We start from the raw sequence: 23,976 nt of genomic DNA on the forward strand, positions 1-23,976 counted from the left end.
CACACTGCATTAATTCTTGTTTTAATAAAGGTGACTTGCCTATTTAACACACATGGACCTATAATTAAAAGCAGAAGCAAAATCAAAAGGGGTCTCATAAAGGTAGAAAGTAGGGTGGTCAAGAGTACAAGATAAGGGCCTTTCCACCCGAGTCTCAAGGTTTTCTGCGTGGAGACGTCTAGCAGGTCTTCTGGAGCAGGCCTTCTGGAGCTGCTTTTTTGCTCGCTGTCTCACTCACTGGAGCACCTTGAGCCTAGAGAACAAAGGCTGGGAAAGCAGCATGTCAGCACTATGTACAGAGGCTATTTTTACCAGTGGAGGGGGCCCCCTGTAGAGTAATTTATAAGGGGGTCAGTCTAAACTGTTCAGGGGTGTTTCTAACTCTGAAGAGCAAAGGGTAGCATTAGCGCCAGTCTCCGCTGTCAATTTGGTAAGGGTCTCTTAATGGTTCTATTTATTCTCTCTACCTGTCCTGAGCTTTGGGGCCTGCATGCACAATGTAACTTTTAACTAATCTCTAATATCTTGGCCAGTCCCTGATTTACCTGGGCAACAAAGGCAGGTCCATTACCTTGGGAAGATTTCTTTTAGGATCTTTAGTCCTGGTAGGAAAAGCTTCTATCTATCTTGAAACGGTGTCTATAAACACTAACAAGTACTTGTTGCAATATCTAGCTGGCTTAATTTCTGTAAATTCTACCTCGTCATAGCACAGGCCTTGCAGCTTTTGGCTATTTCTTCTGTCAAGTCAGAGAGTCCTGTAACATAGCAGTCAAAGGACCTAACCACACCTTTTAATTTCTTGGCCCCCAGGCGAGTCAAATACTGTCCATAACTTGATAGTGCTCAGGGGTGTATCTAAAGCTGGTCTCTCTGATGTCATAATAATCTTTAGGCTCCTTGACTGCCAGGATCATTGCTCCTTGAGTCACCTGTTTGGCAGTTAGATCTGCTATCTGATTTTCTTTAGCCACAGCATCTTAGGTCTTTCTCTGCAGATGTCAACAGCCCTCTTTGTCTGTATATTGCTCCGTACAGTGGCAAAAGCATACCTGCTGTCAGTGTAGACTTTTCTTTTGCCATTTATGGACCTTGTCTCAAAGTCACAAGTTCAGCTTTCTGGGCCGACGTCTCTTCAGGGAGGCTGCTGGCCTAGATCACTTGCTTTCTGTCCACCACCATACTGCTGTCCCCGCCTTCTGCTTACCTTTAACCTCGAGGCTACTGTCATCAGTGTACCAGCTCGAACCCTCAGGCCAAGGCTGATCTGATCCTTCAGATCATTTCAAGTACCAGTTTCTCAGCACAGTGATGAGTAGGTGCAGTCTCACGCAGTGGGACAGCAGGTGGAACGAAGCGAAGGTCACTCGTTCAGTCAACAAAAAGTTCTGATGTGTCACAGGAGCGTTGGTAGTCATCCATCAGTCAGGGGGCTTTTGGATAATGCTTTCAAGAGCGTGGGATGCCATTACAGCTAGTTACTGTCCCAGAGTGAGCTTATCAGCATCCTTGACAAGCAGATTATGGCAATAATAGCTTACAGGCAAGAAAACCACCCGCTGGCAACAGGGTGTAACTTCTTGGTTAGGTAAGCCACTGGCCTTTTTCAAAGTCCCAAAGTCTGAGAAAGGACTCCTTTGGTGACCCCTGATCTCTCTTCCACATAAAGAGTGAAAGGCTTGGTTAGGTCAGACAAAGGCTGGCCATCAGTAGGGCCTGTTTTATTTCTCTAAAGGCTTTCAGGTGATCTGGGATCCACACAAACACTTCCCCTTCCTTGGTTAGGAGGTACAATGGGAAGCTAAGGTCGCCAACCCAGGTGTCTAGAGTCTGTAGAAGCCAGCAAGTACCCAAGAATTTTTTTACTTGCCTTGGCGTAGTTAGCCACTACTTCCCGTCTCGAAGGGTGTATCTCAAGTAAGTAACTTCAGTCTGACACAGCTGAGTCTTTTTAGCTGAGGCTCGGTCTTCAGTTGCCCAGGTTTCCTGTCTAGATCCTGTCTTTTTCTTTCTCTCCTATCAAATTTCTCTCTTGTCTAAGATCCCACCTGTTTTCTCTTTCTTCTGCCTCCCGCCTCTCTCTCTCACACACACACTTTGCCTCTTTCACTAATCACATAACTGTCTCCCTCTCATAATACACCTTCTAATCTCTGAAGTTTCTTTCTGATATCGGGAGCCAACTGCCTTATGAAGGCCGGCCAGGCCACTGAGGCCTTCTGGGCTTCCGAGGTAAGATTAAAGGGAGTGAACTGCCTGAAGGCTTCCATAAGCCTTTCAAGGAACATTGAGGGAGGTTCGATCGGCCCCTGCATTACCTCTTACCTTAGCCAAATTAGTGGGCCTGTCTCGAGGCACCTTGGAGACCAGAGCCTGGCGTTAGATTTTCAAGCTCTCCTTACCTTCAGCCATGTTGCAGTCTCAACTGGGGCGAGTCAAAAGGAATCCCATGTTGATCTCATTTTGTAGCTGTGTAAACCGCTGTTGGCTTCCGGGCCATTTTTCTAGCTTTTAACAGAATTCTCTCTCGCTCTTCCGTTGTTAAGAGCATCTGCAACAGCTGTTGACAATCATCTCAAGTAGGCTGATGAGAGAACATAAGGAACTCTACAAACCCTGTGAGGCATTGGGGATCCTGAGAAAGGGGGTGGTTAGTTCTCCAGTTATAAATACTAGCAGAGGAAAATGACCAGTACTGAAGGGTTAAAGTTTGGGCGGGTCCACCAGAGTCCGCCCAGACTCTGTGCTCTGCAGCTCCATGTACCCGCAGTGGTCCGTCTCTCAACACCCCGAGGGGTTTAGGGTTCTCTCGGCAGCTGGGGTTGAGGCTGTGGATAAGGGGAAGGTTGTGGACTAGGCCACTCAGGAGGCTTCATAGATTTTGGAGGAGCCGAATTGGCTGGTGGCTGCGATTTGGGAGAAACCTTTAATTTCTCTTGTAACATAAGAGTACAACCACAATTTTGAGAAGCAAAACCCAATTTTAACAGTGAAAACAATCTATTTTTTCTTTAAAAGTGAACTCCAAAAACATTACTTGCTACAAATTTTGGTGGCCTGTTCCTGCACACAAACACAAGAAGGTGTAGCCGCCAATATTTCAAAAAGACACTACCCTAAATCTTATCTTTTATAAATCGGATTTCTAGGATAAGAATTACATAGAATATTACTCAATTTAGGCGTATCTTTAGAGACCTGTTCCCATGGATTGTCTCATGCTGCATGTTGTAGTTCTAAATTACTCTAACCCAGAGTTACCAGTTTTAAGTCAACTTTTTGTTACCAATGTTACAAATTTTTAATCATAACTAATAACTTATGAGCCACTAATCTATAACCAAGACATATAAAAACATATTTATACTTTTGAAACTATTTAGAAACAAAAATGAAATGGCCGCATACATTTGCTCATTTAAACCAACCAAAATTCTTAATTTTTCTAGCTGTAACTTCAAGAGAGGAGCACCTTGTCACCTGATGAATCTAATTATCACAAGCACAGAGATTTTTGTAGAACTTGAGAAGCTGCTGGTCCCTATAAGAGCAGCATTTATAATCAGCTCCTAGCAGGACTTCTCTAGCCACACTAGATTCCTAACTACAGGTGCAGGGCTCCAAAGACCAATTAATACTGTTTATTTTATTTTATTTTTTACCAAATTATCCCCAGATAGTCGGAGAGTACTGCTTTTCTCAAAACCCATTCTCTCACATCTCAGGTGTAAACTATCTCTAGTCAGGGTATAAAGCACCTATGAGAATTACCTTTGCTTTTCTAGATTTTCACATAGCTCTAAACACATACACAAAAACACATAAAACAGAAACCAACAGATCCAGACACATTCGACCCTTTCTTGTCCTCTACAAGCAGGCAAGAGAATTAGACGATTTTGGAGGGGGAAGCTTCCGCTTCAACAGAACTCGGTCCCTCTGACCGATCCGGAGACGGCCAGGCGTCCCTGGCTCTCCTTACCTCCCAGGGCGTCCCCCAGGGCCACAGCCTGTGGTCCTCCTAGCACGTCTGCCGACCACAGTCCTCCGGTCCTTACGGCCCAAAAGGACAGCTGCAAATACCGACCGCGCGCGCATTTCAGACCCCATCACCCCATCGTCTACAAACACCAGCATCCATTTCTACCTAGACGACCAAAACCAGAGAAGCACACTTGTTCCTCACTCTGCCAGGTGTAAAACCAAGGCACGAGGTGGGACTCGAACCCACGATCTCGCAACCCGAAAACCAAGACACAAATTTCACTCTGCCAGGTGTAAAACCAAGGCACGAGGTGGGACTCGAACCCACGATCTCGCAACCCGAAAACCAAGACACAAATTTCACTCTGCCAGGTGTAAAACCAAGGCACGAGGTGGGACTCGAACCCACGATCTCGCAACCCGAAAACCAAGACACAAATTTCACTCTGCCAGGTGTAAAACCAAGGCACGAGGTGGGACTCGAACCCACGATCTCGCAACCCGAAAACCAAGACACAAATTTCACTCTGCCAGGTGTAAAACCAAGGCACGAGGTGGGACTCGAACCCACAATCTCGCAACCCGAAAACCAAGACACAAATTTAATAAACTCAGATGGATCCGAACTCAGACTTCGCCATGCTTCAGAAACATAGGACAAGACACAAACAACCCAACACAACAAGCACATGTTCCAATGTTCGTTTCAGAAAACAGACACTCAAAACAGAGACACCGGCCGGCACACACACAAGAGGGGATCCCCATACCTCCAAGTCGGTTCTCGGGTGTGAGGGGTGGTCGCGTTTCCCGGCCAATGCACCAAATGAAAGACCCACAACGTGAGGACTCCCTCACGTTCTGACTCAGGAGAGGCGACACCCCAAAATCACCCACAAGAAACGATCTTGCTGCAACTGCAAGAGGATTTTTATTCGAGAGCGTTCTCGGGCCCATGGTCATACACCACGCAGGGGTAGAGGACCATGGCGCGCTGAGTAGCTGAGTAAGGGGGTATTTAAAGGAAGAAACCACAATTCATGGAGGTGGGGAGGGCGTTGTTGGAAAATACCAAAAATACCAGTTAAGAGTCACAAGGAAGTATAAAGTCACAAGTGTCAGGTTATCTCTCAAGACAGTTTCTAAGAGCCCCTAACAATCTAAGAGCCCCTAAAGATAGCACATTTGCATTGCAGGTTCCAGTAATGGTCAGGGTGCCATTCTTTGAATTGAACCCAGGAAGCGGGTAGGTGGAGGAATGTCGCTATCTGTTTTATGACCAGTACCTGGAGCACTAAGCCACAAAGGCTACACTCCCAAGCCTGGGCCCAAAAGCCTCGAATTTTGTTTTTACTTTGCTATACTTTTTTAATACTTCTTCACTGCTATGTTCTCAGCCCCAGGTTTTAAAGCTCACAAACAATTCTTTGGGCTATTTGACATAAATTACATGAATCACAGGTCTCAAGTTTTATTTTCTTTCAATAGAAGGAGAGGACCTCACCCACAAAGCTGTCCTCTGGCCTCCACATGTGTGCTGTGGAAATTCCCCACCAGTAATAAGAAGAATTCTCTCAAAAGTTGTTAAAAGTAATGCCAGGTAGTGGTGATGCACGCCTTTAGTCTCAGCACTTGGGAGGTAAAGGCAGGGTTCGAGACCAGCCTGGTCTACAGAGCCAGTTTTAGGATGGTCAGGGCTACACAGAGAAGTCCTGATTTGAAAATCAAAACAAAAAACAACAACAAAAAAAATTATTTTAAAAATATATAGTTTTTGCTTCAGATTTTGCTGAAAGGACCCAAATATAGCTGTCTCTTGTGAGACGATGCCGGGGCCTAGCAAACACAGGAGTGGATGTTCACAGTCAGCTATTGGATGTATCACAGGGCTCCCAATGGAGAAGCTAGAGAAAGTACCCAAGGAGCTAAAGGGATCTGCAACCCTATTGTTGGAACAACATGATGTACTAACCAGAACCCCGGAGCTCTTGTCTCTAGCTGCATATGTATCGAAAAATGGCCTAGTCGGCCATCAATGGAAAGAGAGGCCCATTGGACTTGCAAACTTTATATGCCCCAATATAAGGGAATGCCAGGGCCAAAAGAATGGGAATGGGTGGGTAGGGAAGTGGGGGGCGCTATGGGGGACTTTTGGGATAGCATTGGAAATGTAATTGAGGAAAATATGTAATAAAAATATTAAAAATCAAAAAAAAAATATATAGTTTTTGCTTCAAATTTAGGGTGATGACTTTGGTGTCCCATCACTATCCAAGGGAACTCTAGCGGGTTCATTAAACATAGCTGATTAGTTACAGAAATCCACAGCTGGAGCCAGTATAGCATGACCTGGCAGGGGTTAAGAAGTAAGCCGGTCATGGTGGTTCTCACCTATAATCCCAGACCTCAGTATAAGCAGGTGCAAGAGCCAGATGTTCAAGGCCACCCTTGACTTCACAGCTGGAAGCCAGCTTGTACTACCTGAAAGCTGGTGTTGAACAAACAGCAACAAAGAAGGCATTAACTTATGGTTTTCCTCAGGCTTTAAAAAAAAGGACAATTATTAAAAGCTATTCTTTCCCTGCTAGGAAGAGACTCGCCCGCCCGAAGGAACTGGCTCGAAGAACCTGCCCAGTTATTTGAACTTTCTTTGTTTGACTCTGTTTTTTTAGCTCCTGGGCGTGGTTTCTCAGCTAGCCCAGCAGAATCTACAGTTGCTGGTCCTAGGCCGGAAGCACATGCTGAGACCCAGTTCCCAGTGGAGAAAGGATGAGATGGAGCAGGTGCAAAAGCAAGCCCACTGTTTCTTTGCTGATAACATGTAAGTATGGAAGGGACAGGTGAGTTACACAGGGTTCCAGTCATCGCTCACGAGTTATCTACTCTATCATTTAGAAGTGCAGGCCTGGGGGCTGGCAAGATGACTCAGCGGGTAAGAGCACTGACTGCTCTTCCAAAGGTCCTGAGTTCAAATCCCAGCAACCACACGGTGGCTCACAACCACGTACTCTTCAGAGTCAGCTACAGTGTACTTATGTATAATGATAAATAAATCTTTTAAAAAAAAATAGAAGTGCAGGCCTGTGATTATGCAACCTCATTTAAAACGAAAACAAAGAGATGAAGGTAACTTACAAAGTCCAACATCCACAGTAGAACAAATATGCAGACGAGGAAGTCAGCACAGATGAGAGGGGGAAGTGGGGCTGGAGTGGGGCTGCTACTCAGCATATATGCCATGAACTCCTAAATCCATCAGTGAGCAGACACCGACAAATGTGAACTTGGCAGCCATGTCTGTCCTTAGTGCTTAGTGACAGCAACAAAGGCTCTGCCCTTTAGTCCTGACGGAACAAGCCAGCAGCAGCCTCCTTATAGCCAGTGATCATTGCTGAGGGAACGATGCCTCCCCCCACAGTGCTCCTCCCTCACACTGGGACAGCAGGGGTTCAAAGCACAGGAATTAGCTGGTGAAGAAAAGGCCCTTATGGGTGGGTTAGAGCAGCCTTGGGGAAGGTAGTCCTTTGGGCTGGGGATGCAGTTCGGTTGGGAGAAAGCTCTCCTAGCATGCAAGAAGCTCCACGTTCCATCCCAGCTCTGTGTAAAACCAGCTATGCTGGTACTGGACTAATCTCTGCCCTGTGAGGTAGAAGCAGGAAGATCAGGAGTTCAAGGTCATTCCCTACTCTACAGAAGCCATCCTAGGACACTCGAGACCCTGTCTAGAAAGCGGGGAGGGGAGGGAAGTTTCGAAATCAAAGAGAAGGACCATATTGCAGAGGACCTCACTGGGACCTGCCTTTATTCTAATAGAAAACGCTGTTGTGCTCCATCTTCCCAGGAAGCTAAAGGAACATGGAAAGCAGGACTAGTAAGGATTAGTAAGGATTAGTAAGGACTAGTAAGGCCATATGCAGTTCATAAACAGAAAGCCGCTCTGCAGGAAGGTAACCTGGACCACACTGAGACCTCTCAGTGTGCCCACAGGTCTTCACACTTAGCTGCCACACTTAGGTCTTCACACTCAGCTGCCACACATTTATTTGCAGGCATCCCCAGCTATCACTTTGCAGGGTGTGTGTGCCTTGGCCCTAAGTTTAATGCTCATTAGTTCAGAAGTGAGAACTTCAAGGTTTTTCCGGAATCACACAAAGAATTTATTCTTATAAAGGTAAAAATGCCTCTTCACGCACGAGACAGACAGGTCAGCTCCTCGTTTGGATCGCAAACCAAACCATGTTTTTAAGTCTAAAGAGGACATTTCCATTGCTTTGAGAGCAAAAGTCTTGATCCTCTCATGCAGCGTTGCTCAGCATTAGGGGGATATGCTCATGTCAGACCACAGACCTGCTGTTCCCCACCCAGAACAGTGTTTGCTTCACATATAATCTCCATGATGTTGTTGTGAAGGGTAAATGGTTGTAACACATAAAACCTGGCACCAAGTTCATGGAAAGCCTGTATGTTCATTACTGTCACCGTTGTTATTTGTCTTATAGAGAGGACTGGATAAATCATGTGCTATAACCCAGGAGTCTCATGGGAGTGGGTCTTGCTCCCTGCTTTGGGGCCTGGACTTCAGCCTGTACTTACTGTGCCTGCTGAAGTTCTAAGCTCTCTTGTAAAGACTAATCCATTGCACCTCTGGACTTAGATATTTATACTTTTAATGTTCACTTGTATTCTCTACTAATGTACTAAACAAACTTTTAAACAAAAAATTAGAGCAGTGTGGTGAACTCCCATAATCCCCCTGTAAATGCAACCTATTCTAACATTCCACTCTCTTCTTACAAAACTCCTGTGGATTTTTAGGTTCTTTGTTTTTGCTTTGCTTTGGTTTTTTTTTTTTTTTTTTTTTTTTTTTTTTTTTTTTTTTTTGGTTTTTTGGTTTGGTTTTACGTACCCCCAGCTTTTCACTGCATTTTAGAGAGTGTCACCAACTAAGATCTCCAAGTGCTTTATGGGGTCATTCAGATCCCGTCTATCAAGGAAAGAAAACCTCCTCTACCTCCTGGAGTATCTGACCGTGTTCTCTCTTATGTCTGCTGCAGCTCACAGGACGATCCTTTCCTTCTGTACGCCACACTGAACTCAGGCAATCACTGCAAGTTTATCACCAAAGACCTGTTGCGGGACCACAAGGCCTGCCTGCCAGATGCCCGGACTCAGCGCCTGTTCTTTAAGTGGCAGCAGGGACATCAACTGGCAATCATGAAAGGGTTTCAAAAATCAAAACTAACTTTCCAGGTATGGAATCTGTTCTCTAAGTGATGCTAACAGACCAGACATGCCTGAAGAAGAGACTGTGGCATAGTTTTTTTAAATGTCACGAGTTGAAAGTTCTAAGTATTTGTTATAGTTTAGCATTTGGTAGTTAGCCAGTTCCTAGAAACAGCATCTGTCAGGGCAAAAGTATTTGTAGGCCAACTGCAAATTGATTGACAGATTGAAACCTGTGGAGTGGCATAATTGTACCTAAAACTGCACCTTCACCCACACCTAGACACTCACACTCACGTGCTCCCATCTACCTGTTCCCTTGAAATACCTCAGTATTTCTTATGCTGTCTACTTTTCCTTTTAAACAACTTTTCCAATTTTTTAATTTAAATTACATTTGTGTTTTTAAGTGTGTGTGTGTGTGTGTGTGTGGTGAACTCAAAACCTTGCATATGCTAGGCAAGTCCTCTACCACTGAACCACATCCTTAACCCAGTTTTCTCTTTTTATCTGGGGACAGGGTAGTTTTGGACACACTAAACTCAGGCAGATCTTGACTTTAGAATCCTAGTTTACCTGCCAGGCCCCACTAATATATAATGTTCTTTTTCTTTGTTTTTAATTGTATGTTTGTATATGTGTCTTTGTGGTTATGTGAACATCAGTGCAGGTGCCCAAGGAGACAAGTGGGTATTGGATTCCTGGAGGTGGCGTTACAGGCAATTCGTTGTGAGCTTCCCAGCGTGTTCACTGGGAACCAAGCTCCGGGCCTCTGCAGGAGCAGCACCACTGAGGCATCTCTCCAGCCCATGTGCTATATTTCTGAAGACTAATAAGAGAGTAGAGTCTAAATTTTCTCCTTATGAAAAAATAAAAAGTTGGTAACTCACATTAAATAGCTTAAGTAACCATTCCACAGTGTATGAATATTACAAAATATGTTGCACATGGTACTATAAATAAGTTTATTAATTTTAAAAATAGGCTAAAATGTGAAACAAATTTATAGGAAAGAGTATCCCATGATATCACAGCAATTATTAAATCAGCAAAATCAGGACTATATGATGGGAAATGAGTCAAAACAACTGACCTGCTTTCCTCAGAAACAACAACAAAAAAAAAAGTAAAAATAGAAGTTCAATAAAAATTGAGATGAGAAAGGAGGCTCTAGATTCAAAAAGTGTCAGATAGGTCAGTCTCTGACAAAGGAACAATCCTATGCTACTTCCCATTTAACAAGCAAACTATAAAATATATGTATGCATATATACAATAATGGAGAAAATACAAATGTAGACATTTGATGAGACTAAGTAATTGTTGATTATTCTAATATGTTTGTATATATGTATATATGTGTATATATATGTATATATATATATATATATATATATACTTTCAACTCGTGACATAAATACATATATGTGCATGCATACATGTATTTTAATCAGACAAGCTTTCGCCATGTATCTCTGTCTGTCATGAAACTCTCTATATAGCCCAGGCTGGCCTCCAAACCCTCTATCCCTGTCTCCTGTGCTGGGATTACTGGGTACTATGCCACCATGCCTGTCTGATTTCTGTGTGGGTGTTGGAGAAAGGGTAGTAATAGCATTGATCTTAGAATTACAGAGCAACTGCTGGTTTTTAGAAGTACTCATCTGAGATTCTCTTCCAGATAGTCTTATGAGAGAACTATTTTTCTACTTTCTATATTTAATTTTTTCCCTTCTACTTATAAAACCTATAAGCACAGCGAAACAATCCTGTGACTTATAAATGTGATACTCCTATAGGGAGCCCTTAACCTTAAAATGAACTCCCTCCCCCTTTACATTTTTATTTTGTTTCCTGTTGTGGGGGTGGGGGTGGGGATAGGTCAGTGTTAGTGCTCGCTGAGTTCAGATCCCTGCACCCACAAGCCCAGCATGTCCTTGTACATGCCTGTGGTCTCAGCACTGGAGTCAAGACAGGAAGATGAGTGGGATTTGCTAGTTGCCAGCCTAGCAAGAAAAACACAAGCTCCAGATTCAGCCCCTGATTCAAAGAACTAATATGGAAATGGTAGGAAAGGGCACATTGTCCACCTCTGGCTTCTGTGCATACACAGGCATGTGCATCGGTACATGTGCGTGCATGCACCACTCACACAGATATACAAAGGAAGGAAAGAAGGAAAGAAAGAAGGAAATCCAGTATCAAATAAAACTCAATCCTCTTCCAAAGGAACAGAAAAGATTGGATAGAGGTTGGTAGCCCTCCGATGTTCACCGTTTGGCTCTCTCTAACTCCTCAGCATATCCTCAGCTATGACACGGTGGTGCAGAGGACTGGAGACTCCTGGCACATTCCTTATGATGAAGACCTGGTACAGAGATCCTCCTGTGAAGTGCCAACCAAATGGCTGTGCCTCCAGAGAAAGACACCCGGCCCCTGCTGAGTCGCATGGCCTCCTGACTTCCTGGCTGGTTCACAGCTCCATGCTGATGTCTGCCATGACCTCTGTCCTGGAAATTAAAAGATTTTAGTAACACTGTTCAGTTTAGTTGGTTTTGCAGCGTCAAACTGACTTTTAACTTTGTGTGGTCTTGTTTATAAGACTGGCGGGGTCCTGTTTGTAGCCCTTCAGCCTCCCTCCTCCCGCTTTTACTTCCTAAATGCTGGGCTTACAGGCGGGACCAACACGCCTGCTGTGTGCAGTGCAGGAGATGGGACCTGGGCTTCACGTGTGCAAGGAGGCATTCTACTAGCCAGGCTACATGCAGCCCTAGCCCAGCAAGTTGACGAATGAGAGCAGGGGTTCTGCCACACTCACAACCTGCCCTCAGTTGGTCATAGGAATAAAGATGAAGGGCTAGCTAGGTTGCCCAGGCTGATCCAGGGATTCTACACTTAAGCAACACTCCTGCCCCGGCCTGCCAAATATCTGAGACTAACCTGTCACTGGACCCAGCTCCTCATATCTTAATTTTAAAGCAAGAATAGAGAGGAGGATGGTATGTAGGCATCTGCCAAAGTAATTGGCACATAGCTAAATGGGGTCCCTATCTGGTGTCTTTTGGTTGATTGGTTGTTGGTTGGCTTTTTTGTTTGGTTTTTTGAGACAGGGTTTTTCTATAAAATAGGCCTGGCTATCTTACTTTGTAGACCAGGCTGCCCTTGAACTCACAGAGATCTGCTTGCCCCTGCCTCCAGAGTGCTGGGATTAAAGACATGCACCATCTTGCCCAGCCCGTATGTGGTATCTTACCTGTCCTTTGTCAGCTTAGAATTCACAGGCTACACACACAACCCGGTTTCAGCTGGGCCTGGAAGTAGACACAGTGGCAGTTATCCAGTCACTGTTGACCACTAAAATAGTTTGTTACCAGGGAGCCCTCGGGGATACTCAGCTGGATAGACTGAGGCTTTGGGCTTTTTCCTTAAGGCAGCATCTCACTTTACAGCCCTGGCTGGCCAGAAACTCACTATGTAGAGCGTGCTGGCCTCCAACTCAGTTTTCCTACCTCTGCATCCCAAGCCCTGGGATAAGGGTGTGTGATACCACGCCTGTATAAAGGGTTTTAGATGGTTTTGTTGGTGATGGTGATAGTTTTATGCTTGTTGAGAAGGACACCAAGGGGTGTCTCGCAGTGCATACCTCTCTGGTGAGGAACTTGCAGCCCTTCATTTGCCTGAACTGGGTCCCAAGTGCTAGGTTGTAGGCATGAGTCACCATGCCCACTTAGATGGAATTATTAAAATTGCCATGGAAGGGGCTGGGGAGATGGCTCAGTTGGCAAAGTGCTCTCCAAGGACCTGAAGACCTGAAGTTGATCCCAGTCTTCGCATGTTGAGACTAAGCTTAGGGGCATATGCTTAGAAAGACAGCACTGGGGAAGCTAAGGCAGGCTCACTGGTCACCCTGCTGATCCGGTGAGCTTTAGGACAGAGAAAGAGCCTGTTCAAGATGAGTGGCTTCTGAGGAACAACACTGGAGGTTGTCCTCTGGCCTGTACACCCACATGCACGCCCACATGAACACAAAAAAGATAGCTGTGGTAGTTTATTACACCATTAGTAGTTAACATCTGAAAGGTTTTTGGTAACTCTGGCAAAAAAAAAAAAAAAAAAGATCTTTTCAACTAAGCTAAAATTAATACACTAGTCATCTACTCCAAGAAGCAAATGCCTGAGAAGTCACTGGTAGCAACTTAATCTCTAATATGTTAGAGAAATAAATTCAAGATGTCAGGTCAGGCAACCTCATCAGCTCTCAACCGGGCAGACCATTATTGGGGATCAAGCTCAGCTGCCATCTAAGTATTTAAAGTCCCTTACTAAAGCTCTCCCAGACAGTCTATGACTGCATAAGAAGAGAATGTCTGTGACCACTAGGTGCCAGTGGAATTCCTGAGGGTTCTATCCATGTGGATTTTCTGGGGCAGAGCTGAGTCCTGGGCTGAGGGGCTGGGACAAAGCATCCACCTCCACGAAACAGCTTCTTTTTGGTGGATATGGCCAGTCTCCGAAAAAGTAAGTGCCTCATTTTTGGTTATTTGGGCAACTGAAGAGGCAGGGAAGGCTGGCTTTCCCTTGTGGACTCCCTTTGTATACTTTGTAAACTTTGTAAACCCTCAGGGCAGGAAACTGGCCAGGTCCCTGCCTGGAGAGCTCCGCAGCCACGCCCCCTCCCCCAGACCTCCCTAACTGCCATAACTGTGTTTCCAGCCTCAGTAACTGTCACCTGCAAAATTCATCTCCAGCCCCTCAAGAGGACCCTCCCCAGATTATGCTAATTTTAGGTAAAAAGTCTGAAAAAAAAAAAAACCCCACCAATCCCTGAACCGGAAAACCCATCTATCCCATCAATTAAACTCAGGACTTTAAATCCCACCAACCCTCTCCACTCTAGAAGGTTCCACACAACCCCCCAAGAACCCCTGTGTAAGCTCTGCACCTTGTCCAATTTGCTGCTGTCTGCTCCCTCCCAGGAGCACAGGCAGCCACTCCTGGGTTTGTCCCTCTCCTCTCCTCAGCTCAGGATAGCCCTTTGTTGTAAACTATAGCCCTTCCGCTGAGAACTGCAGCACCTCTGCTGAGGAGGCTTCCTCTCAGAGCTCTGTGGTTCCTGGGCTTCTGAGTCCAAGGACACCTTCACAGCCAAGCAAAAAGGCCAACACTGGCGTCATTTGTTGCATAAAATCTGTATCAGTGGATCTTTGCAAAAAAAGAAATTATTCTTAGATTTTCTTCCTCTTTAGTGACCTTGCCCTAGAATTCAAGATTCCTTTTCTTTTTTTTTTTTTTTTTTTTTAAGATTTATTTATTATATATAAGTACACTGTAGCTGTTTTCAGACACACCAGAAGAGGGCATCAGATCTTATTACAGATGGTTGTGAGCCACCATGTGGTTGTGGGATTTGAACTCAGGACCTCTGGAAGAGCAGTCAGTGCTCTTAACTGCTGAGCCGTCTCTCCAGCCCGGTTCCTTTTCTTTTTGAGACAGGCTCTCCCGTCTATAGCCCAGAATGCACTGTGTAGATGAAGCTAACATACAAGCTTATCAGATTTTATGTGCCTATATACACATTTTCTTTGTTCAGACAGTCTTCTGGCATTTTTATATACATTATTATTGTTATTAGTATTATTATTGGGGGGGGGCAGGCTTTTTCTATGTAGCTCTAGCTATTCTGGAACTCACTCTGTAGACCAGGCTGGTCTTGAACTCAGAGATCTGCCTGCCTCTGCCTCCCAAGTGCTGGGATTAAAGGTAAGTGCTGCCACCACCCAGCTGTTCTTCACATACATTGTCATATATGCATAAGGAAGAGTTGACTGGGAGTCAGATGTAGTGGTGCATGCCTATTATTTTGGCTATCTTTAACTACTTGGTTCGAGGCCTGCCTTTAGCTACATGAGACCCTGTCTCAAAACAAAAAGGGGTTGGCTGACTTAAGCTAGGGTACTCCATATAGTGTAGCATGCTTCTCTTGTGGCTACGTTGTCACACTCGTACTCTGGGCTTGCCTGAGCTCAGAAGAAACTGTTCCCAGAAGCAGGCTAAAGCCAGTCTGCGTCCTTGGCACTTAGTCTATGCCAGCAGGAGCGGTCACATCCTTGATGAAACGGATCCTTTCCAGGTCAGGCTCCCTGATCTCCAGCTCAGAGAGAGCTCTGGCCAGGCCCCCGTTTGTGAAGAGAACATAAAGAGCTTCTTGTTATTCAGAGCGAATCACATGGCTTTTGTTGCTGTTAATCCAGGCACAAAGGGAAGTTTAGAGGAGAAAATCATTACTGAACATTTTGTACTTTGCAAATGTCAAGAGGTTATTTTTCTTTCACTTCCAGAATCTCCGGAGTCTCAGCCTCTTACCCTAGTGATTCTTGGCCCTCTGTGTAATGGCCCCTCTCTTTCTCTCTCCTATCTCTGACTTTTGGGTTTTGAACAGCCGTCTCTCACAGCTGAGGCTTGCTTGCCTCAACCACTATGATCTTTCTGCCTCTACTTCCCAGAGGATGGGCTAATAGGAGTGCTCCGTTATACCTGACTCTGTGTGTGTGTGTGTGTGTGTGTTGGTGTTGAGATTAAACTCAAAGCCTAGTCTCTCCAACCTTACAAAGTCTTGACTGCCTAGCCCTTTCTGGTGTCATTAGACTTCCCCCTCCCCCTCAGAGCATTCCCGAGACAGCATCAACACCAGCATAGTCTTCCGTTTGCCTCACTTGCTACCGTGTCTGTCTTTTCAATCCCAGTAGTGGATTTCTGCTCTCTTCACTGCTCTACCTCATAGCACAGTGTTTCTGGGAAGGCCTTGAGGTTATGGCGTTGGGCAGCACTCTCCTTTGAAAGCCCCTCTTGTCATCTTAACTCCTGAAGGGTGCTTTCCCAATCTTTTCTGTCTTACTTGAAAATCAGCTAGCTGGTTGTGCCTCCATCTTCCAGTCCTGAGGAAAGTGGGCAGGCTGTAACAGTGCTTCCCAAACTGTGATGTGCTGGAATGACCTAGGGATCTAACTTCAAAGGCCGGTTCTAGCTAGAAGTATAACTGCATACTAGAAGAGAATGTGTGCATAGCCCGGGTTCAGTCCCTGGCACCAAAGGAAATTGAGCTCTATCTCAGGAAGAGCATCCCTGGTGGGGTGCCCACGCTGCAGTTTATCATTCCAGTAGAAAGGCCCTCAGTGAGCCCAAAGATTTTATTAACGACATTTTAGGATTACAGTTGTGTAGTGTATGTGAGAGAGACAGGAAACATCACCTGTCCTCCTCAGGGATGCTAGATACCTCCTTTGTTACAGGGGCCTTCACTTGGCCCGGAGCTCAGCTAAATGGCCTAGCCAATGAGCTTCAAGGATCTCTCTATCTCTGCCTGCCCTGTGACTGGGATTACAAGTGCCTGTCAGGCCTTTTCCCATTGGTTCTGGAGATAATATTCTGCTCCCCCATGATCTGAGGCAGGCACATCTGCCTGCCCCTGTTTAGAATTTCTGTTACAGAATTTCATACTCCAACTTCTGAACTGTGATTTTGTTAAAGTGCCCATAGGACTGTGTTATCTAAGGGGGAGCAAAGATGTGATGGAACTTTCTAGAGCAGTGGTTCTCAACCTTCCTAATGCTGCAACCCTTTAATACAGTTCCTCATGTTGTGGTCACCCCCAACCACAAAAGTATTTCATTGCTACTTCATAACTGTCATATTGCTGCTGTTATGAACTGAATGTAAATATCTGATATGCAGGATATCTGATATGCGACCGACCCCCCCCCCCACACACACACACACACACAAGGGGTGGACACCCACAGGGTAAGAACTACTGAGAGATATCAACTAGAAAGAGAAGAGCTGGAAAGAATGAGAAAACAAGACTCCATGTTTCCTGTTATACCATGTCTCACACTTGCTCCAGAAACACCAAGCTGCCCTTTCCCTGACTTCTTACTCCATATTGATGCACATTTGGATAGTCTCCAGGCCAGGCCTATTACAAATAACCCTGCTTATGACTAATAATAGGGTGGGTGGGAAGCTAACGTCTGGCAGATGTTTTTTTTTTTTTTTTTTGCTTTCTTTACTTTAGGCCTCTAAAGCCTTCGCTTGAACGATTAACAGTAGCCTCCTGGTTCACATGCTCAGCTAGAGTTCACCCTAAATCCTACGACCTCACTTATCTGTCCAAAGCATGAGTCCAGTCAGGCTCCTTACTCTGCTGCTCAAAAAACATCAAAGAGCTGGGCTGCGGCTGTAGCTCAGCCTAGCACGCACAGAGCCCTGGGTGCAAGTCCCAAAACCAGAGAGCCAGCTGTGATAGCTCAGCCAGCTGTGATAGCTCGCACGGCCCGTAAGCCTAGCACTCAGAAGGAGGAGGAGGAACAGGGAAGTTCAAGGTCTATATGAGACCCTGTCCCAAACAAGCAAGCAAGCAAACAAACAAAAAGCCAACTGTGGTCATGTATGCTGGTAATCGCAGCACTAGGGAAGTTGAGGCAGGAGAGTCAAGAGTTTAAGGTCATCCTTGTCTACATAGCACGCTTGAGGCCAGCTTGGGCAACTGTGTGCCGCTGTCTCAAAAATAACAACAATAAAAAACCCAACAAGTTTTAAAGTTGCCTTCCAGCTAGAGCATAAACCCCTTATCTCAGTGTGTGTGTGTGTGTGTGTGTGCTCGCGCGCGCTTACACAAGCATTTTGCGAGCTATTTTCTTCCTCTGCTTCTGAACCTCACACCACACAGCCCCCCCTCACAGCCCCCCCCCCAACTGCCAGCTTCTGTCATCTGCTGCACCTGTTAAAGAGTCCTTGTCCTCCCAAGCCTGCCCTCTAGTGGGGCAGTTTCTGGCACATCTGCATATAAACTTCCTTCCTTCCTGACACCCCCACCCCGGCCTGCAGTACTCTGAAATGCCCTGTCAAATTAGCCTCCCTTTCATTCATCCTTCATCTTCCCCACAACCCTGACGCCACCCTGTGAAGTCAGCGTGTACCTCTCGGAGCAGGTCGGCCACCCTGTGAAGTCAGTGTGTATCCCTCGGAGCAGGTCGGCCAGTTCCTTGTTCAGTCAGTAGTGCTGAACTGCTCTGCTATGGAGAAGTTGTTTGAAATGTCTTCCTGATTTTTACCTCTTTTGGCTAGTTCTCCTTTGAGTGTATTTCCCCTGATCTTTAGTATTTTGTATGTGAGCTGAGTGGCCAGAAACTAAGTCTATGGTGCCTGATGTCTCACGCTGACCCAGAAATGATATTCTCTGAGAGCCTGGCATTTTGCCACATCTGTGGAGACAAGGAGAATCACCAGTTCATGGCCAGCCTCATCTCCATAGGAAATCTGTGGCCAGCCTTGGCTACAAGAGACTCTGTTTCCATAAAATTAACTTCTTAATACTATCTTCCATAATCATTCCATTTAACAACCCTCCGCCTGCCCGCCCAGAGCTGAAATGCATTGGATGTCTCTAGAGGGCATCTGTACGGGTACACGGTGCTGTGGTAGCTGGGGTGCTGAGAGGCGGAATCCCAGGGTCTGTCATCATTGCCGTGTTCTCATGTTTACATCGTCTGTCTCTGGCTGTTTTTTCAAACATGTTTTTCTTCCCTACTGTGAAGCAAAAGCCAAATCAGAGTAGCTAGAGGAAAAGCTAGACTGTTCTCAACCTTTCCTGCCAACAACTGAATTTTCAAGACGCAGTTCCTAAGTCAGCACGAAGGAGGTAGAAGCAGGAAAAGTTCAAAGCCAGCACTTGGCGACCTAGAAAGTTCCAGCCTGCACTAAGGAACCTGTCTCAAAAGAAACCAAACTAAAGTGGGAGGGGGAAAGACAAAACCAAACTAAACAACAAAGCCTTGTTTCTAAGTCAGTGAATGAAAATGCTTGTTTAATGATCACAAACCTCACTCATTTGCATGCCCCCTGTCTCCAATTACCCAAGAGGATATGTCCTTTGAGCATCAGCCTGTCACTTCTGTGGCAAGAAACTAGGAATTAGAGGAAGCCAATTCGGAAACCTCAAAGAAGAGGAAGTGTCTCCAGGCTGAAGGGAAGGCTGCGGAGTCTTACTTCCTCTCTATCATTGATCCTCCGGGTGGTCCCCCACCCACACACCCCAGACAGGAAACAAGGTCTGGGATGAACAAGGGAAAGTCTAAAAGACTCCAAGGTGCAAGGACCCGCCACAGCTGCAACAGTCACAATAACTGATTGATGTTTGCAGTTCCACAACGCTGCCCATTCATGGGTGCAGCCGGACTGTATGGGACAGGGTGGGTAAGAAGTAGCCACTGTCACTTCTGAGTACCTCCAAGCGCACTCAGGTATGTGCAGTTCTTGGCTTCGAAGTTTACTGGGACTAGAGCTTACTGAGGCTTGTTTGCCCACACCCCTTCCAAGCAGAGAAGCTGAGTTCAAATCTAGTAATACCTGGTTTTATTTTCGTTGTAGCAACTAATTTGATTTCTGCTCCGCCTTTAAAGTAGAGTCAGAATGCTCCTGTGTGAGAGAAGAGACCACAGGTGTGGTCAGTGGGTGGTAAGCCTGTGGCTAGGCTCAGATTCAAACACTGTTTCTGAGCCTTGCACTCAGAGCCCATGACTTTGTCTCTGTTTTCCCTGGATTGCTTTTTACTGTTCACTGTTCTCTGGAGCTCTGGAAAGCTTCCCGTGTTAGCCTAAGGGAAAGCAGTGTGTCACAAACCACCAATGGCTAAGACCAAACCAGGTGTGCTCTCCCAGCGTCTGGGCAGATTAATGAGATTTCTCAAGGAATTTGCAATCTCTCGGGCTTCTAGAAACTTCAGCTGAGCATTGGGTCTTGTTAAGGCAGTCTGGAAAAACAAGAGAAACATCACAAGTCTAAGATGGTTACAGTGAAGTTATGGCTAAAAACCAAGGGTGAGCTGCAGAACTGCAGGTCTTGGCTGTGAAGAAGGAGTCAGTGAATGGTTATAGTTAAATGCCCGTGTGATTGAGCCAATACAATTCCCTTTCAAATCAAAGAACAGCATTTATAATTGTTGGTAATTGCTGAGAGAATCCAGGCATGGAATTATATTGACTGGTAAGGAAGGAGATGGCACAGAAGAGAAATAACAATACATGTGTCTGCTCTGTTGATAGACACAGCATTAGAGTCAGAGAGCCACACTGCATACCATGGGCAAGGGGAATCGAGGAGCACTGCTGTAGCTTTCGTGTTTTCAGTGGCTACTTTTACTGATGGTTCTTAAATGCTTTAACCTCCCATCTAGCCCACCACCCACCAGAGGTAGTGGGGGAATAAAAGATTATTAGGATATGGGGAAGTGAACCTGTTTAGGAATGGTTCTTTGAAGCAAATCCCATCTGCATTGTCAAGAAATCAGCCGTTCAATTCCCAGGTCAGCAGTGGCAGCTCGAGCCACTCGCAAACACTTAACGGATATACCAGCAGTCCAGCTCAGTAGTGTCAGGGTAGCAGCAGCGGGTGGCACCACCTAGCAGGAATAGGTAGACCTCAGCCAAATTGGCACGAGTCAGCAGGAGGGAACAGGACCAACAGGAATACCAGGAACAGTTCTTTGTGCCTCTTTCAATGAAGCCAATGAAGCCAAGATCAGTAAAGATGCAAGACCAAAGAGTGCTGCAGAGCCAGCTCTACCAGCAAGCCCCTCTCACGGTCCATTCAGTCCCATTTAACCACCCTCCAAACATCACGTGACCTCCATGAGTCTTGCCCAAGCACATGAGTCTGTATCAGCTGACATCATTCTGCCAATCAGCCATAGTCCAAGGAAGCGGCAAAAAAGGTGCCAGCGCATCACCAGAAGTTTTTTGGCACATTTCTCTCTATGGAGTCCCAACAAACGCAGCTCAACTAGGAAATGTAGGGTGGACCAATACATGCCATGTCATTAGCAAAGACTCCTTCATCACGTGTCTTTTCACGTGCTTGCTTTAGCAGAACATCCTTTCACCTGTGTCTGCTTCAGGAAAACACTCCTTCACGTTTGCCCCAGCAAAACACCATCCAACACAAATGACTTTCCAAAGAAGCCTTAAGCTTCCCACTTCACACTGCTTTATTAGAATCCTGTCAGGTAGGAGTGTGAAGGTTTTAAGAGTACAACTATAATGAAGTTGAAGCTGGAGAGATGGCTCTACTGTTTAAGAACACTAGCCATTCTTCCAAGGGTCCTGGGTTTGATTCCCAGCACCCACATGGCAGTTCATGAGCCTCTTGTGACTCCTGTCCCAGGGGATCCAATGACGTTTTCTGACTTCCTTGAACACTGTATGTACCTAGTGCACAAGCATACATGGCTGACAAAACATTAATACACATGATTTTGTCATAAGGTATGAAGTTAACATGTTTCAGAAATCACATCCCAGCCCACATCTGATGTCTCATTTGTCCCTCTCCTTTGTTCATAGATTATGGGACTAGAGTACAGATAAACTGCCTTTTCTCCTTCACAGTACTTATCAGGATTACTAGACTGCTAGCTATTCAAACACAGCTGCTGAGCTGCAAGATCTTCTGGACAGACTTGAGCCAGGGAAAGAGATAGGTTTTGTTTTGTTTTGTTTTGTTTTGTTTTAATGAGAAGACTCAGAGTCTTGTCAGGCAATCAACTGGGGAGACGTGGTTGGTGAAAGTCTGGCTAGGGAGCTGGGCAGAATCCCATATCTCTCTATCTCTCTCTCTCTCTCTCTCTCTCTCTCTCTCTCTCCCCTCTGGCAGGGTTGTCACATCCTGAGATCCTACGTGAAACTGCCTGTAAGGGCTCTTTCACATCAAGGAATTCCAATTCTCCCAAGATTCTCTACTGTAGTATATTCAAATTCAGAAGGCCTTGTGTTTTTACACCCACGAATATCACACGGAACCACAGACCTCATTTTTTTTCTCTATTCACAGCCTCAGTGAAACTACCCGGAGAGCATTTTAAGTTATGGACTTTTTGTTTATGGGGGTAGGCGAGGATGGGGTGGGTGTGGGTGGCAGGAACAGTTTGGGGGCTTACACATCATAGACAAATCAGTCTTCACCGAGCTATGTCCCCCATAAGAGCAGAATTCTTACTGTGCCTTTGAACACCACGTGATTCGGCATATCACTGGGAAAGCCACACCGCCACCTTGTACCTTGGCTTTGTGGGTAACCCCTACCTTCCACCTTCTCCTATCCCCGGGGAGTGTGGGCTTTGCTAAACAGAGGCCCTGCTGAAAATTTTCCAAGACTCACGAGATGTCAAGTCATTTCTAAAAATTTTCAAAAACCCAGAAAGTCATTTCAAAAAGTCTGACTTGGTGGCTCTGTACAGAGGAAGAGCAAACTTTCCATTGAGGCAGCAGGTCTGCCCCATAGGCTTGTGCTAAAGCTGCAGGAGCCTAGACTTCAGTGGCAGCTCCTGAGCCAGGGGAAGTCCACTTGGCTGAGTGGGTTAGCTGCTGCCCAGGGCACACATCATGAAGCCTGCTTCCAGGGGATTTCCCTTGGCAATGGGACCAGCAAAGTTTCATCTTTCTGAAAGATTTCCCAGAGGAATACAATTGACTATATGGAAAAAAATCTCAAATGTGGATTTCTCATTTAGTCACTAGTCTCTTCAAATAAGGAAAGATAAACACAATTAGCTCAAGTAGTAAGAATGTATATTCTCTGAATGAGCTAATGCTTACTTCATCCCAGGCCCTCTGCTTTATGACACTGAGTCAAGCATGTGGCTCCAGCCCAGTCTAAGCCGGGTTTGAATCCCAGCTTTCAGCGTCAGAACTGAAAACTAAACTGATTGGTTCAAGGAAGTATACTAAAAGAATGCTAAAATATACCATCCCAAATCATATATGCTTCTTTCTCAGCCCCCTTAAATGTAGTCTCCCAACTGTGTTTATATCAAGATATCAAGATTTGTTTGAATCTGTGAAATCTCATGGCCTGTAGTGTGTGTGACTTGCAACATCCCACCATTACAAGGTAATGAGAATCTTGTCATGTTGACATGGGAATCAAAGAGTTCATGGCTATGCAAACATGTCTCTGTTGTCATCTTTCTCAATACAGTTTTCAATTTAGTGTTAGGAGTCATTTATTGACTATCATGAGCAACTGTTGTTCCAAGTGTGGAAGAGGCTAGAGAGAGATCCGGGCTCTGCTCTGCTAAACTGGTGAAGCCCAGACATCCAAGCGTTTTAGTGAAACCACACAGCTGCCAGTTTGTCCAAGCTCACAGGTGACCTGCTTGGACTGGAGGCGTAGTTCAGCAGTGGAGTATTTGCCTAGCATATTGTGAGACTCCAGGTTCAATCCTCCTCGGCACCGCTGAAAATAAATAAATAGGCTCTACTAGAAGCAGTGCGTAGGGGGCTGGTGAGATGGCTCAGTGGGTAAGAGCACCCGACTGCTCTTCCGAACGTCCGGAGTTCAAATCCCAGCAACCACATGGTGGCTCACAACCATCCGTAACGAGATCTGACTCCCTCTTCTGGAGTGTCTGAAGACAGCTACAGTGTACTTACATATAATCAATAAATAAATCTTAAAAAAAAAAAAAAGAAGCAGTGCGTAGATAACGAACGTGTCCATAGGCCAAGTAGATCCCTTGTTTGATTGTGCAATGGCTGAAACTGAGAAAATGGGGTGGCGGTATCAACTGATTCCAAGGATATCAAGGATCCAAGATCTCAACAATTGCCACGCACATAAAACCTGTGCTGGTAACTGCTAAGTACAGAGAGTTAGCTCAGCACGAATGGCTCGACTGATGGTGGTCCTGGATGAAACGTCCCTGGAGTTCCTATC

The 23,976-nt window shown here is 45.5% G+C and overlaps 2 protein-coding genes and 1 long non-coding RNA gene across 3 annotated transcripts in view; 2 read left to right on the forward strand and 1 right to left on the reverse strand.

The window, feature by feature from the left end:
• Prorp (protein only RNase P catalytic subunit) overlaps window positions 1-11,755 on the forward strand; it is a 98,158-nt gene extending 86,403 nt beyond the window's left edge. Inside the window, exons 5-7 of the mRNA XM_021178794.3 lie at window positions 6,657-6,805; window positions 9,039-9,234; window positions 11,507-11,755. Of these exons, the coding sequence (XP_021034453.1) occupies window positions 6,657-6,805; window positions 9,039-9,234; window positions 11,507-11,650 (489 nt within the window). The 3' untranslated portion in view covers window positions 11,651-11,755. The remainder of the gene's footprint in view (window positions 1-6,656; window positions 6,806-9,038; window positions 9,235-11,506) is intronic.
• LOC147001239 (uncharacterized) lies at window positions 11,640-18,269 on the reverse strand. Its single transcript, XR_015045221.1, has 3 exons — window positions 18,186-18,269; window positions 12,461-12,518; window positions 11,640-11,717 (listed from the first exon to the last, which is right to left on the reverse strand). It is a non-coding gene; the product is annotated as an uncharacterized LOC147001239 (long non-coding RNA).
• The window catches only part of Psma6 (proteasome 20S subunit alpha 6), a 34,020-nt gene continuing 23,678 nt past the window's right edge, over window positions 13,635-23,976 (forward strand). Inside the window, exon 1 of the mRNA XM_021178721.2 lies at window positions 13,635-13,725. Within this exon, the coding sequence (XP_021034380.1) occupies window positions 13,707-13,725 (19 nt within the window). The 5' untranslated portion in view covers window positions 13,635-13,706. The remainder of the gene's footprint in view (window positions 13,726-23,976) is intronic.

Source organism: Mus caroli, unplaced genomic scaffold (genome assembly GCF_978045245.1).
Source record: "Mus caroli unplaced genomic scaffold, Mus_caroli_1 scaffold_14, whole genome shotgun sequence".
Lineage (NCBI taxonomy): Eukaryota > Metazoa > Chordata > Mammalia > Rodentia > Muridae > Mus > Mus caroli.